Consider the following 17,160-nt stretch of genomic DNA (forward strand, 5'->3'; position numbering starts at 1 on the left):
TTGTGTCTGGTGTTAGGGAGTGTTCTAATTTCATTCTTTTACATGTAGTTGTCCAGTTTTCCCAGCACCACTTATTGAAGAGTCTGTCTTTTCTCCATTGTATATTCCTGCCTCCTTTATCAAAGATAAGGTGACCATATGTGCGTGGGTTTATCTCTAGGCTTTCTATCCTATTCTATTGATCTATATTTCTGTTTTTGTGCCAGTACTATACTGTCTTGATTACTGTAGCTTTGTAGTATAGTCTGAAGTCTGGGAGCCTGATTCCTCCAGCTCCGTTTTTCTTTATCAAGATTGCTTTGGCTCTGCAGGGTCTTTTGTGTATTCCTCAACTATTGCATTTTCATACTTTTAAATATTCATTTCAACTTGAAATCAGAATAAGAATAGAGTTCCATGAATAAAAAATTTCATTTTTATCTTGAGATATAGCTCAAGCTATATCATGATATGTATCTTGTTAGACCTATAGTTGTTGGAAAGCATATGTTATTCCTCTTTGACTTTACATTTTTGACATGTTGAACACTAATTTTTCCTTCATGAATTATGTCTTTAAAATGCACTTGGATGTGAAAAAGGGTACATTCAGTTAATACAGGTCATAGTCAGAATCCTGAATATAACTAGGGCACAGTTTTAAAAGGTGACTAAAACTTACTTTCTATAAGTGTAAACATATCAGTTACCCTACAGATATATTTCTTTCCAGCAAAAATAATTCTAGATTGCATATTAATTATAATCCACCTGGTTATATCCATTTGGGAGGTAATATATGCAAATACTGTGGCATTATTTATATACTATTACATTGACAGGCATCTTTTTCAACTTTTCTTTAAATTAATAAACTTAGAGCAGTTTTAGATTCACAGCAAAGTTGAGTGGAAAGTACAGAAAGTTCCCACATACGTTCTATCCTTACATATGTACAACCCCCCCCCCCCAACTATCAATGCCTCACCCAGAGGGGTACAGTTGTTACAACTGATGAACCTACACTGACATATCATTATCATCAGGAGTCCAAAGTTTACATTAGGGTTCACTCTTGATGTTTCACATTCTATGAATTTTGACAAATGTCATAGTAATGACACGTATCCACCATTGTAGTATCTTACAAAAGAGTTTCACTGCTGTAAAACTTCTGTGCTCTGCCTGTTCATCCTTCCCTCTCCCCAACCCCTGACAAGCCTACTTTTGATCTGCTTGCCTTGAACAGATACCGTCTGTTGCAAAGTACATAAAACATATAATATGTCCTGCTTTTGAAAGGGATGTGAGCTATGCATTGACTCTGGTCTTGGAGCTCACGTGATTTTTTTTCTGCATGTGTGAATGACGATGGTAAGATATTATAGCCTAGTTTGTGATTTTTTTTTTCTGAATTGAAATCATTTAGCAAATTCTGAAGTAATCCTTAGAGGATCTAAAGATAACAGATGATTCTTTTCCAGTTTTACATTGAATAGGTTCTCAGTGAAGCTATTAAAATTTAGTTTACATTGGAAACATTGTTATGAATATTAAAATGACGTTTTGAATTGGCCCCCCTTAAGAGCATAACCGTGAAGAAGTTCTGATGACTTTTTTCTACTAGTCTGTGATTTAGAAATGCAGTATCACATATTGTTCTTGACCTTTAACATCCTAATTATTCTCTTGTTTATTACAGCTTTAGTAGAATTACTTGAAAAATTTGTCCTTCATCTCTCTGAAAGCCCATCTGAATGCTACTTCCCCTCAGTGGAATATACAGGTACAGTTTAAACATTTTTGTATTTTGGAAAGGGCTCAATGTGCAAATAATGTTTCGTAGAGGAGTGTAATTAGACACAAATATGCACAAGGTTTTTTCACCCTAAAAAATCTCTCCCTTTGTGCCATATACATTCCAGATATCTATCAGTTTCTTCTGTGCAAATATCTGGGTTTCCTTGTAACTTTCTAGCTTCGTTTTTGAGCTTTTTTTTCTTCTGTCTACCCATTAAAAATTGTTTTTCCTTAAGGCAATGTCTTCCAATGTCTTTCACTCTTCTGTTTTTATCCACTAGGAGATGATCTTCTAGTGATCTCATCTGCTTGTACTGTTTTACCCACCTTATATATTGATGACTTCTAAATATACCTCTTCTACTCAAAGATCTATAGGCTTCATTCTCATATTTCCAGATGCTTAATCGGTAAGCATCACCTGGATGTGCTAAAGAACCCTCAAGCTCAAAATGTCCACCTTCTCATACCTCACTGAGATACATCCTCCTCCTACACTGTCTGTTTTTGTGGGCAGTGCAATCATCTGTCCATCTAAGCCAGGTTCCCTCCCAGTCACCGAACTGTATTCTGTGTTCTTAATATAGCTCAAATTTATCTACTTATATCTATCTCTACTCTTCTTTATGTTAGTTTAGGCCACCATTACTTTTTGCCTAGGTTATTACAACATTCTCTTTACCTGATGTCTCTAGTTGGAGTCTCATTTCTTTTCAGAGGTATTCTTTATGCTGCTTTCAGAGTGACCTGTGACGTGTAAATCTGACCTGCTCTTTCCTCTACCTCTTAGAAGCTTACCATTGACCACTGCATACAGTTTAAGCTTCTTATCATGGTACCCAAGGCCTTATGTTACTCTTCTCCTTTCTTCTCTACCATCATCCCTTTCTCTCCACGCCTCATATTTGTTTTTCAGGGGCACTAAACTGTTAGCAGCATTGCCAACTTCACCCTCTCTTCTCCAAATACACATTCATTTATTCAACAAATGGATATTTTCCTCTGCTATATAATAGAACTGCTCTAAACACTTGCACACATCAGTGAACAAAAGAAAAAAGTCTTGCCTTTACAGAGTTTACCTTCTGATTGGAAGACAGACAATAAATAAGTAAAAAGATTCAGTATGTCAAGTGGTATGGTGGTAAGTGAGAAATGCAGAGCAGGGAAGGGGTCTAGGGAGTGCTAGTTGGGGGTGGCGGTTCCAGTGTTAAATAGCGTTCAGACCAGCAGAAATTGGGAGCAAGACACATGGATGTTTCCAGAGGGAGAGACTTCCAGCAAGTGACTAGGAAGGAGATTAGTATAGCTCAGAAGGAGTAAAGGGGAAGGACTGTTGGTGTTGAAGTTAGAGAGGAGAGGATGATATAGGTTTTTTGTTTTTTCTTTTTTTCTTTTGGCCGCACCGCGTGGCTTGTGGGATCTTAGCTCCCCGACCAGGGATTGAACCTGCGCCCTCGGCAATGAAAGCACGAAGTCTCAACCATTGGACTGCTGGGGAACCCATTGATCTAGGGTTTTTAAAGTCATTGCAAGGTCTTGAACACAGGAGTGACATGCTCTGATTTACATTTTTAAAAGATCACTATTGCTGCTGTATCAGGAAAAGACTGAAGAACAAAGGGCTAAAGCAGGGAGATGAGTTAGGAGGCTATTGAAAAGATACAGATGAAAAATGGCAGTGGCTTGGATGAGGATGTCAGTGGAGTTAGAAGTACTTGGATTCTAGGTATATTTTGAAAATAGGACCAACAGAATTGGGTAACAGATTGAATATGGGGTGGGAGAGAGAGGCGTCAAAGGACCCAAGTTATTGATCTGAGCCACTGGAAGGATGGGATTACCAAACACTGAGATAGAGAAGAATGGGTAAAGAATAGGTTTCAGAGAGGAGATTAGGAGCTTGCTTTTATGTTATGTTTCGAATACTTATTACACATTTAAATAGACATGCTCTGTACATGTTGGCTGTTTGAATCTGGAACTTAGGGAGAAGGTAGGGCTGAAAATACAAATTACTAAATCATCAGCTTAGTATATAAAGCCAATACACATCTCTTTGTCATGTTTTTCTCATATTCTGACTTAATGTCTAATCCCTCACATGACAGCACACTCCTGTAAGGTAGTTTCCTTGTCTTACCTGTCGTATCCTCTGCACCTAGAGTAACAGTGCCAATAAATGTTTGACAAATAAAGGAAAAAAATGGATAGAAGAATGAAGAATAAGAGCTTTGTATACTGTGTCAACCAGTTGGTTTACTCTATTGCCTATTAAAATTAAAACATTTAAGATTTATGAGCAGAAGCTTTACTTGATTCATCTGTACCTTAAGGCAATGAATTTAGTAACTGTGTAAAGGATGAAGTAGGGTGAAGAACTAAAATTTCCCAAAGGTGAATATCCAGTGCCTGGGGCTCAGTAAATGAAGACACAGTGAAGAAAAAGCAGAGAGGTAGCATAGGCTCCTGATAATAGATCATCATGGGATATTGCCCCTCTTCCTCATAAGGGTAACATGACTTTTCTGTTGGCTAAAGAAACCATCCTTCAAAATGTGTTATTTATTCAAGTTAGACACAGTGTGTCAAATCTCCATAGAAAGAAAAAATTTTTAAAGAAACATTTTCAGTCTGACTCAGGCTAATTTTTTTAGGTCTATTATTCATCACTGCCCAAACACATCCTGTGCATTCATATCATTGAACCTTTGCTCCTACTGTTCCTTCTGGATAAACATTTTCCTCCCCATGACACCCATATGATAATGTCCAACTCCACTGTAAAGTTGCAGCTAGAATGTCACCTTCCTTCTTATTCCCAGTCAGAAGTCCCTCCTCTGTGCTCCTATTGCATTCACATTAAACTACCATTTTGATATTTATTATATTGTATATGGCTAATTTAAATTATTTCATTAGGTCTCAAATGCCTCTGTATCTTTAATATGGCATTTGAGATATTTTTATTGGATTACATATACATACTGTTACATAGCATCTGTATTCACACAATACATTTGTATAACAATCCTAAATCTATTGGGATTTACAAAAATACATAGGAACATATACCTAATTAAATCATAGTGACATCTATGCAGATTTGGGAAAGGGATAAAAGTGATCATAAGAAAATGAAAGCAACGAAATGAGAGGATAATACAAGGTAGAATTAAACAGAAATTAAGGTAGGTGAAGGGAATTGATAACTATTGACCACTGCTTGTGAATTAAATAGAGTGCTGAGGCACCTGATGTGCATTATATCGTTCAACCCTGTAACTACAGTTGCCCCTTGAACAACATGGATTTGAACTGTGCAGGTCCACTTACAGGCAGATTTTTTTCAATAAATACATACTACAGTACTACCAATCCATGGTTTGTTGAATCCCTGGATGTGGAACTGAGGATAGAGAGGGCCAGCTGTAAAGTTATACTTGGATTTTTGCCTGCATGGGGTTGGCGCCCTAACCCTTGCATTGTTCAAGGGTCAGCTGTACTCTCTGAAGTAGGCATACTCATCACATTTAAAATCAGGAAACTGAGGTTCAGAGAGAAGAAAAGAGAAATTGTGAAGAGAATTTTGAGGAAAAACATCTGTGAAGAAAATTACAACTTTATGAACAAACCTGAAAAAGTATGTGAAAAACATACAGGGATTAATGATCAAGTCTGTGAGTAAGAAAGGAAACAAGTAAGAAGTGGTGATCATGGAGATTTGCATGGCCAAAGTGGGTATCTCTCGTCTTCAGTATGATGGTCTTCAAATTCTGCAGCTCTCTTTGGCACATTGTTCTATTGGGTCATATTTTCTATAGATAATCTAAAATTAACATTATGTTGTATATGTTATCTAAATACTCAACAAGACTGATTGCTCAGTGTGCATGCATTTACTACCCTCTGTTATATTTCTAAATTATGCTGCGGGAGATCTCAGATGTTGGCTTCGTTGAATGTATTATCTAGGCAGATAAACCCTGAATGTGAATTTAAATTCTTTAAAGGCTCCAGCGGAACAACTATCCACTGGCGTTTTTAGAGTACAGATGAAAATAAAGTGGCTTCCTGTTGATTGATTGTTATCCTTTTATCATTTATTTTTTGGCTGGTGGAACAATGGTTTGCTATTATAAAATTTCACTCTATTTACTTTAAATAAACAGAAACCATGTTTTGATATAAAAGATGTTTCAAAGCAGATGCTGGATAGATATATTCAATGTTTTTTCATGTTTCTTGAAATGAGAAATTGATTGACTTCTTAAAAATGACAGCTTGCTAAACCCTAAGGTAGCTGAAATTAGGATAACACAGTCATCCATCTGTTGTTAGCTCCCTCAGGATTTCAACCCATTATAAAATTTGCAAATCTGGAAAAATCAAATTAGTTTGGCTGTTTATCCCCTTAAAGAAAGAGGACAAACAGATAAAGTTCTGCACACTTGCAGTTTGTAACTCCATACAAGTATCTTACCAAATCCTAACAGACATTAACCATTTGTCAGCTCATTTCCCTGGGACGAGTTGGAGATTTTTTCCTTCTGCAGTTGCTTCTTTGAAATGATAAATTAAGTAGTCCTTTCAGGGTGGTAAATATTTTAATGTTATCCTTTTTCTCTTTATGTTGTTAATCAAAAGGTTGGAAAAAATATCAGAATATCATTGTTTCACCTTTTGATTATTAAAATATTTTTATACTTAATATATACAGTTAAATATCCATTATACTTCCTTTGGGTATTCAGCAAATATGCTCTTTTCTGTTTTGCATTTATGGAGCGTGTTTGTGAGTATGGTCGATAATTGCAAGGAGGTATGTAATATGAATGACCCCGTCCTCAAGGAGGGGAAATAGGGCATATACCTAAAATGATGAATTAAATAATTTGCAGCGTATGGTAAAATAGAAAATAAAGAAATGGAAAATTGACATTTTTCAGCTGGCTACTTTGTTTAAGGCAATGTGCTAGAGCCTTTAAGTATGCTATTTGAGTTGAGGTTTTGTCAAATGAGGGGTTGTGTGGTATGTGCCACAGGTGTTCAGTGGAAAGAGTGACCAGTGTTGACTAATGCCATTATGGAAGATTAGGGGAGGAAGCAATGATAGAGCAAGAGGAGTGGCACTAGTGCTGCCTCCTGGGCTATTACAGCTGAAAGAAATAGGAGAGGCAAAGAGTCTTGCAGGCAAGGGCAATTGTATAATCAAAGACATGGAGAAGAGTAATGCTTTTCTCCAAATAGTGCTGACTATATCACTTAGGATGCTGAGACTTAGGCTACTTTACTGGTCATAAGGAATTAAATTTTATGGCAGTAAAAATTGAATAAAATGGATAGATAACAACCACATGTTAAAAAAGAGGCAACAGAACCTTCCAGGCTTACTTTGGGGAAGGAAGAAGGTAGGAGGAAATGGACTGACTGGTTGGTTTCTTTGGGTGGTGAGAGTTCTCTGGCTTTACTACTGATACAGCAGGGCTTCAGGAGAGTCAGTCAACAGCCAAGCTGTAACTGCTTCTCTAATACTGGATTTGTCCCCCAGTGGAGATGTGGTTTACTCTTCTGAAAATTTATTTAGTTTCGCACTATTAGCCAAGTGCCAGGAAGAATAGATTTAATTTCTTCTACCACTGCTCTATGTGCTAGCTTTCCAAATTAAAAATAGAATAGAATGTATTACCAAAGTGAGTGATTTCAGTCAATATTCAGTTAATTTTTTCAACTCATTTTGTTTTCAGACTATTATATTTATAATTAAAATGATTGGTTATTGCAAATAGTTAATGCTGAGATTGAATTAGGCATTGTTGATTAAGTAGGGTAAGTCTGATGCTATAGGTGTCATTGTTTGGTTGACCTTTATTCAGTAACTTATTTTATTATGCTTCACAGTGACTCTGGGGTATCCTTTTATTTCTTGATTTCAATATACAGAAAAATGTTTGTTTATTTATTTATGGCTGCATTGGGTCTTCGTTGCTCCATGCTGGCTTTCTCTAGTTGCGGCAAGCGGGGGCTATTCTACTTTGCAGTGCACTGGCTTCTCATTGCGGCGGCTTCTCGTTGCAGAGCACGGGCTCTAGGCGCACGGGCTTCAGTAGTTGTGGCTCGCGGGCTCTAGAGCACAGGCTCAGTAGTTGTGGCGCACGGGCTTAGTTGCTCCTCGGCATGTGGAATCTTCCCAGACCAAGGCTCAAACCCATGTCCTCTGCACTGGCAGGTGGGTTCTTAACCACTGTGCCAGCAGGAAAGCCCCAGAAAAAATTTTTTAAGTTTATATCTATTTCCATCTCCACCTTGCTTCTAGTTTGATATGTAAAGCACAATTTTTGTTGTTCATTGGATGTTTGTTCATTTATTCGTTCATCTACTCATTCATTCACTCAATGTTTGTTAAGCACTTATTACATATCCCACGCACTATTGTGCACATTTCAGTAAATCACTGGTTACCAGTGATGCATCAGAGTCCCCTGAAAACATCCATTTTTATCATTGAATTTTACTTAATCATTTTGCTCCATCAATTTTATTTCTGAAGATTTTAATTTCTACTTCATAAGTTGTATTTAGTCCAGATTAAATGTAACAAAGATTATTTCACTGAACTTTTGTAGTCCAAGATCCATTTCTACTTGTCAGGTTGTCATATTGAATGTCAAATACAAATTTAAATATGAAGCCTCTTTTTTAATATATACCTGTAAACCATTTTCTGACTTCATTACTGCTTCAAGAAACTTTTCATTTCTTCTTTTTCTAACGGAATTTGATTCACTCTCAAGTCACCTACATCTGTATCATATTAGTGATTTTTTGAGTGGGTATTTGATATTTGTTTTGGTCTGCTTAATACCTCATATATTCTCCTTTAAAACTCTTTTTGGAGATTTAACTGATACCTTCTTTAAAGTGAAATGTGTGGAGCAAGGTATCACTGTCCAATTATAACTGTCTCTAAAGTTCAGTTTTATTCCTTTAAGTGTGGATCTCAACTTCAGTGCACAAGAAGTAAGCTGTAGAGGTCTTCTAAAAAAACAAATGACTGAACAGTCACCTTCCGCAGTCTTGTTCAGTAGTCTGGAGTATTTATTTTTACTTTTAAAATGCTCCCCAGAGAATTTTGATATACAGCCACAATTGGAAAGCATTATCTGTTGAAATGTGCAGAGTTAAGTTTTTACCCTGAAGGTACAGAATCATAAGCTTTTAGAGGGAATGGACTTGGGAAATTATTCCTACAACATCAGGAAACTTACCTGTCATCTCAGGCCGACAGCTAGGCCACTCTGGAAAGACTCTATTCTTCCGTGGCGAAGAACTAAGAACCTGAACCTTATGTAAGTATTCAGTGTCATAGTCTTTTTGGGCAAATTCTCTCATCTTGGTTCTTGACTTTATTCCATTCTTTACTGTAATGGTAGAAGGTACTCTGATCTATAGAATTCATGACATTGGGAATGCCCATTCTTAGCACTCCTAGTCCACTGCATACTTCTCCTCTATTGTTATGATATCTATATGTATTCTACTTTCCAGAAGGGAAACATAAGTATTATCTTAAGCACACAAATCTACATATTAACAAAGATATTTCTTGTGCTTAATAATCTAATTTTATGTGTACTGCATTCTAAATGTTATCATCTAATCTAACTTAAAATTGTTCTGGTAGTAGCTTATAAAATCACTTTTGTCATTATATCACATTATGATAGTTGATAAGTAGGTCTGTTCCATGGCTATAGCAATATATAAAGTCAATGTTTATTTTATTGAAACTATTGAAATTTTGCAAAATCAGCCAGTGTCACTGACACTACAGCACTAAAGTTTTACATTATTTGAACTTAGGAAACTAAGAACTTGAAATTATGGTGAGCATATGAATGATGATTAATAGTTTTTAAATATTGGTCATTATTTTGTGAGTGAGAATAATTTGTGGTATATGTTTTAGTACCAAGTGATAGAAACCCAAATCAGACTTTTTTCTTTTTTTGTCTAAGCAGAAAAAGAGGCATAATCATTGGCTCATAGTATTCAATAATAGGGTAAAGCTGTCCTTAGCAATTTGTCTCCTTTCTATGTCTCTCCCTTTCCTTGTATTGAATATATTGGATTCATTTTTCTCTACTGGAGACACAGAGTACCTCATAGCCCTGTAGTTAACGGCGAGGGCATTGTGGGGGAATACCATCTTCACGCTACTTTGAAAAATCTGGAGAAGACATTGCTCAGCCTGTTGCTAGGAGAAGGACAAAACCGGTATCCTTCTTCCATAGGGACAGAAGGTACATCTGTTAGCAGAGTAAGAGTTATGAATAGCAAGGAATTAATTCTAAGCTATCTGAACTATAGCTTAATTGCTATCATTATAGGTGAAATTCAGCAATATTGCTAAGATCGTATTCTGATCTAAATAAGTAAAACTCAGATGTAGCTTATCAAGAAATTAACCGACACCTATCTTCTAAAATTTTTATTTATTTTTCTTTAAGAAATCACCCCTCTAGGCTAGATAGGTGACCAACCAGCCTGGTTTGCCTGGGACTGTGAGGGGTTCCTGGGGCATGAGACTAAGTGCTAAAACCATGCAAGTCCTAGGCAAACTAGGAGAAGTAGGTTACCTTTACCAAGAGTGCTGAAAGATGAATTATTGTTGCTTTAAAGAGTAGATGTTTGTTAACCGTGATGTTTACTTTGTTCTTCCCTATCTCTGCAGATCTCAAGGCTACCCATATTTTAAGTTTCAGTTTAAATGCCACTTCCCAATCTCTTCCTCTTATGAATTCATGTAATTCTTTATCTGTACCACTCTTGTTCCACTTTGTGCTTTAAAACATCTTTATCAGAGTTATCTATATACAAATTTTTTCTCTGACACTACAGGCAAAGTTCTTTTAGGGCATGGTGTATGATTTATCTTTTATCCCTCATAGATTCTAGCGTGGTGCTCCACACTTTATAAGAAGGGATTTATTAAAAGTAATGAATAAATTCATGCGTTAAGTAGGTATATCGTTAATAATATGAGATGTACCAGTGTGTAATGGGAAAAAAACTGCTGATACAGAATTCAGAAAACCTAGCTTTTGCCCCTCCCTATCACTAGATAACTCTGTGATTTTGGACAGTTTCCTTATTTGTGTGTGTGTATATCTGCACACACACTATGCACACGCTATAGTTTCTTCAGGCAAAAATTGAAAGTTTCAGCTAGATCCCCCTTGTTATCTAGTGATGCTTTTGAGTGTTCATGCTTAATTTGGTCATCCAGTGTTGTCAAAGACTAATCCAAACTTTCAGTCTCTCCTGTAGTCCTCTGTACTGTACAACCTCTTCACTTTTGGTAGATGATCACACTTCATACCTCACAGAGAAAATCTGCCTGCAGGAAGAAACTTGTTCAGTCCACCCTCGTGCATTGCTGTACATTATACGTAGAATAATATCAATTATTCCTTCCTGACACTCACGTGTAAATCTTTAAGAAGTAAACAGACATACTTATCTATATTTGTAATTCAAAATCTTATATATGCATTGCTTGATGAAAGTACAGTATTCTAGACCATTTTTGTGTTAACAGCTTTTGTGTCCTGAAAACCAAGTAAAAGTAGATTGCTTTAAAACTATGATTATTTGTTTTGTACTTAATATACTTTTAAATGCTTTTTTTAGGAGAAAAGTTATTTTGTAAAAAGTTTCCTGTTAATTCCTTTGAAAAATATAACTGACAGCTCTTAACAGGATTCATCAGTGTGTTTTCAAAATTTACATTAAAATATGTAAAAATATTGCTTTCATCAATTTTCAATTAAAATGTGATTATTATGCAGAGTTTTATACATTTTTATAACCCAGTGTTCTGTTGTTTATAGCTACTGATGCAAATGTGAAGAATGAAAGTCTTTCATCTGTGCAACAGCTTGGCGTTAAAATGACTGTCAGGTATATTATAGGGAAATATCTCCCTGTGCATTTCTAGAATTTGTTTTGTCTAGCTGGTATGTGCTTAATAGTATTTAATTTAACAATCAACTATTTTGTATGCTTTAAATGCAGAGTTTGTCATTCAGAAAATAATAACTTTGTTTTGAGGATATTGACACATGATTAAATTACCCTTACAGGTAAATCAGTTACAGTTCATTACTACTTCATAGGCTAATTACAATGTATTTAAGTCTCTATGACTGTCAGGTTTTTTCCAAAAATAACATTTTAAAAATCAGCACATTGGTAGCACAATCATACCATTTTCTAAAATATGTTTAGTTTTTATTGTCAGGATATAGTTATGAGTACAAAAGTACCTTAATGATAGATGCAGAAGTTAAAATGAATAAATGAATTATAGTAGTTTGAATTTTTTGTACTGAAATTATAATTTTCAAAAGAAATGGACAAGCGGAACAGACTGGGAGTTAAGGTCTGTGTCCTTGAACTCCTCTTTTTCTTGATTATTACATGGGAATCTTGATAGTCCCATTCTATCTACTTCATTGGGTCATCTTCAGAATCAAGTGTAAAAAAGATGCATGTGAAAGCTTTTAAAAAAGACTGTTTGGGGCTTCCCTGGTGACGCAGTGGTTAAGAATCTACCTGGCAATGCAGGGGACACAGGTTCGAGCCCTGGTCCGGGAAGATCCCACATGCCGCGGAGCAACTAAGCCTGTGCACCACAACTACTGAGCCTGCGCTCTAGAGCCCGCGTGCCACAACTGCTGAAGCCCATGCACCTAGAACCCGTGCTCCGCAACAAGAGAAGCCACCGCAATGAGAAGCCCACGCACCGCAACGAAGAGTAGCTCCTGCTCACCGCAACTACAGAAAGCCCGCGTGCAGCAACGAAGACCCAACATAGCAAAAAAATATATATAATAATAATAACAATAAAAATAAAAAGGACTGTGTAAATCCATAGCATTATAACAAAAACTATGATAGTAATTCTAGCTCACCCACCTCTATCACATAGGGTATATAACCCATTGATTATGTTTTGTGACCCTATACCCGCCTTTTATATTGTAATGACCTACTTCCATTCTGAAATGGAAACCGTAGATAATATGAGCAGTCTAGTCACATATGTTTTTTTAATTCAACATAATGTCTTACTGTTAAGAAATAAACAAAGTGATTTATAATGAAATGTTTGTATACTACTACGGTGCCAGTAGTGAGACATAGCTGGCACCCATTTAGAATCATTGTAGCTGTGGCAGCTACGACTAGAGACTGATTTTATTTTGGTGCATCAAATATTACAAGAGGGTTGCCACTGGCAAAGTGACTTTGCAAAATGGTGAACAAGTCTTAGTAAGGCTTCAAGCAAAGCAAAAGAACTATCTTTCCCCAACTTACACATGGTTTCATTCAGTGTATAATAAAAGATATGACTAATATTTTATGATTTATATGAAACAGAATTAGTTTCAGATAATTATAAATAGATTTTTCATCTATGCAAATGACAGGCAGGACATTTACAAGTTGTTACTGTGCAGGACTAACTGTCCCATGTCTAACCTTCTGGCCCTTACTCAGCAACTATCAGTAGTCCCCCAGTCACTATGACAATCAAAAGCACTCCCATAAATTTCCAAACTAGCCCCTGGGGGAAGTGCCACCTTCATATAGAACCATTGGACTGTATGAACTCTAAAATTGCTTCTAAACTTAACATTATGTCAATCTAGCCTATGAACGTTCCATGTTTTAGGTTAAGTTCAGGAAAAAATGCTTGTATTCTACTACTCATCTATAGTATCCATGTTTTGTTCTTTCACTACCATTTCATTTTCCTTTAAAGTTATTGTATTTACCAGATGAATACTGCTAATTCCAATAGATCATAATAATCAGGTACATATATTGAGTGTTATTCTTTCATAAGTGCTCTGTATAACATAGTTATGCTAAAAGTAGAAATTTGAAAACTTAAAACCATGAGATCTCAAGAGAACTACACTTTGATGAATGTTAAAAAATGAATTTACAATGCAGGGCCTGACATTTTTTCATTTTGTATGTTTTCTGGGCTTTTACAGGTATGGCAAGTTCCTCAACCTGTTAAGAGATGGTGCAGAAAATGATCTTACCTTGGTTTTAAAGCATTGTGAGAGATTCCTGAAACAGCAGCAAGCTTCTGTAAAATCTTCTCTTCATATCCTTTTCGAATAATTGACAGTACTTGAACTCTCTTCGTATGTTTTTCAGAATTCTTTGATGGGGTACTTTAATACATTTATAGGAAAATAATACTTTAACCTATATTGGTGATTTGTAGCAATATACCTTTATGGTATTTTATTCTATATTTTAAATATGTACTTTATTAGACTGAGTAGTAATTATTAAATTTTATTAGTTGAATCTTAAATGAATAAGTAAAGTTATTAGAATGTATTTTCAGTTATATATAAGGAAGTTTTAAAAATCGGTTTAGTAAATCAGAATAATACTCTAGATTTAGTAAATCTAGAATAAGAATAAAACATGCATTTATTTTATTTGAATTGGTTATCTTTCAGAAATAGGGTTTGACTTTAAGAAAAAAGTGTATACAGATCTTTTGCATTACTGAATTCTCAAAATGTGTGGATTTTTTTTTTTATACTTGATTATGCTAATAATTTGGCAGATAACCTAAACTAGAGAAAGGATGGTGCTATTGTGTTAGTAACTTGAACAGTGTGTTTCCACGGAACAGATAGTTTTTCCTCCGGTTGCTGGTGCTGTTGGCCTCCACTGGGTGTGTCAGCGCACGTGGTACATTAAAATAGTCACTGTGCAAGTGATTTCTTTTATTAATAAAGTTTGATTTTATATCAATAGCTTATAAATTGGTTGACGACAAAATGAGGACTAAGTATCCTTAATATCTCTTTCCTGATAGAGATTCTGGAAATGATTATTTATGGAGTTCTTATATCTCACCATGTTAAGATAAACTATTATAAAAGTTCCTTAACTGTGCTTTTCAGTCTGCTTGCAGGGAAGTTACACTGGCCATGACTGGTTTGTATCTTCTTTGTTCATAATAATGTTGGGGGACAAAGACAAAACATTCCGATTTCTTCAGCAGTTCTCCAGGCTTCTGACTTCTGCTTTCCTTTGGTTGCCAAGACTACATATTTCTGTAAGACTTTTTAGTCTATTTTTAAAGGAGTATTTTAAATTTTAAGGAAAATCCTATTTAAATTCATTGGGATCTTATTATTTTATTTGTAGAGTGCGCTATGTACTCAATATTCATTTTCTATCTGAATGCAATTTTGAGTAATTCCTTCTGAAGATACAGATTTGGCATTTTCTCGAATACTTGCTGTCTTACCTAATGGTAACTTAATGAAAGATTAGTGATAATAGGTGCATTATTAAATTTTAAACTTGTCATTTAGTCAATTATAAAATTCCATATATAAAGAGAAAACTATTGAATGGATATTTTTATTCTTGCTTTGTTAGAAAGAATCTCTGGTTAAATTATAGTATGAGAAAATAATAAGTTGAAATTGTATCCATATTGTATAGAGGAAAAGCACACTATATATACATTTTGGAAATCTATGATGAGTTTTGATTAAGGTAGTATAGTGTATTTTTAAAGATTTTACTAGTTCCATGAGATCCAAGTTTAAAGGTAAGTGCATCCCTCAATTTATTAAAGTTTCTGTATTTTGTTTTACTTATGTACTTAGTGCATTTAAGACCTCCAACTTGGGGAAACTATCCATTAAAATAAGCCATGCTAATGCTTCCCAAACCTTTTCCATGACATGTTGTACTTGGACAACAGAATTACACGGCACCCAAGGATAAGTTGTTAAGGGGGCTAGAGAGTATCTATGTCAAGTTAAATGAAAGCATTTCTGACATGCTTTTGCAATGTGTATTTGTGATAAAGAAAAGAAAGCACCAAGGAATACAGTAAATATTGAAATTTTATGATTTTATGCTTGAAATAGCTGTATGTAATTCCTGAATAATACTTCACCATAATGAGAAATTTGCTCACGTGAACAGGAGGAAACAAAAGGCAAAAAGCTATGTACTAGCTTTTCTCCAATCAATGGAACTGTTTTCCTTTTGTTAACCAGAGTTTGAACAATTCTTTAAATTGTACATGAAGATTTAAAATATCCTAAAGGTCTTTCACTCTTTCATTTACAAATGTAATGTTAAAAATTCTTTTGATAATAAGTATGGATTTTAAGTCTATCACACATTTTCATGTCAAGTATTTTAAAATGATACCTACATGCCACTAGTCTTAAGTATTCTACTTTAGTGTTCAGAGTGTGACACAGTCAGACATCACCAATGAACTGTTTTTAACCATAATTTTATAAAGTTGCATTTCTGCTTTGATGCTATAAACCTAGTTTTCTCACACATTATTTTATTTTTAACACAACAAGAGTGATGTGCTCCACTAGCATTTCTTCCTATAAAACTGAAATCAGGCAGGACTCTAGCAGCTTTGAGTTTATTAGACTTACCATTTTGATAGCATCAATTTAATATGGAATATAGATCTGTGAATGGAATGGAGTGACTTATTACCCAGGGGTTTTAGAATGAGCTCTTGATGTAAAACCTTGACACCTTTCTGTTGGTGCAGCTATATCATCAGTGAAGACTCATGCAGTGCCTTCTGTAGTATCATTTTTTTTTCCTTTTCAAGTACAAATATACCAAGTTGAATATTTTATTACCAGTAGTTTGTTTTACTGTTTCTTTGTAAAGCAAATAACATTCTGCTAAACATTCCTCTTCAAGGATTCTATCTAGAACTGTTAGCTAAGTGCAGTTACTAATGCCCATATAGTCAGTACTCCATAGTTTAAATGTTTTTGATTTAATAATCTTTTGGATTGGTGTTCTTGCTATGCCACTTTCCTTGTTAGTGCGTGCAGTAATAGACTTAATATATTACTTAAAAAGTGGTCCTTTTCTATTATGCTTGTTCCATTGGTCTCAGACATTACACTGACACTTTCTATGCAGGTTGACAAAATAAGCAAATCTGCAGTTGCCACAAGACATGTTAAAGACACTTTAGCTTTAGCCATTAATAACACAGCCTTGTCCACCATCTTTAGCACAATACCACATTTTTGTAATCAACCTCAAAAAAGCTTCAACCTGTTCCCCCAGTCCCCCATTCCCCTACCTCATTACCCTGTTCTATTTTTTTCGTTTTGTTCCATAGCCTACATCAATTCCCACTATGCTTCTTAATTTATGTATTTGTTTATTATTTATACACTTAAACATAAGCTCTCTGAGGGCAGGGTTTTGTCCGCTGACATGTCCCAAACTATGTCCCATCATAATTATTCAGTAAATGTGCTGATG

At 35.2% G+C, this 17,160-nt stretch overlaps 1 protein-coding gene across 3 annotated transcripts in view; it reads left to right on the forward strand.

Annotated features, from left to right (window-relative positions):
* TBC1D32 (TBC1 domain family member 32) overlaps positions 1-17,160 on the forward strand; it is a 190,395-nt gene that overhangs the window by 144,349 nt on the left and 28,886 nt on the right. For 2 of the 3 annotated variants that reach the window (XM_007190776.2, XM_057528103.1), the window contains 4 exons: positions 1,682-1,765; positions 11,673-11,742; positions 13,848-13,963; positions 14,784-14,938. In XM_007190776.2, coding sequence (XP_007190838.2) covers positions 1,682-1,765; positions 11,673-11,742; positions 13,848-13,963; positions 14,784-14,938 — 425 coding nt within the window. Of the gene's footprint in view, positions 1-1,681; positions 1,766-3,207; positions 4,642-11,672; positions 11,743-13,847; positions 13,964-14,783; positions 14,939-17,160 lie in introns of those variants that run through there. The other variant, XM_057528104.1, reaches the window with a different exon arrangement.

This window comes from Balaenoptera acutorostrata, chromosome 14, assembly GCF_949987535.1.
Source record: "Balaenoptera acutorostrata chromosome 14, mBalAcu1.1, whole genome shotgun sequence".
Lineage (NCBI taxonomy): Eukaryota > Metazoa > Chordata > Mammalia > Artiodactyla > Balaenopteridae > Balaenoptera > Balaenoptera acutorostrata.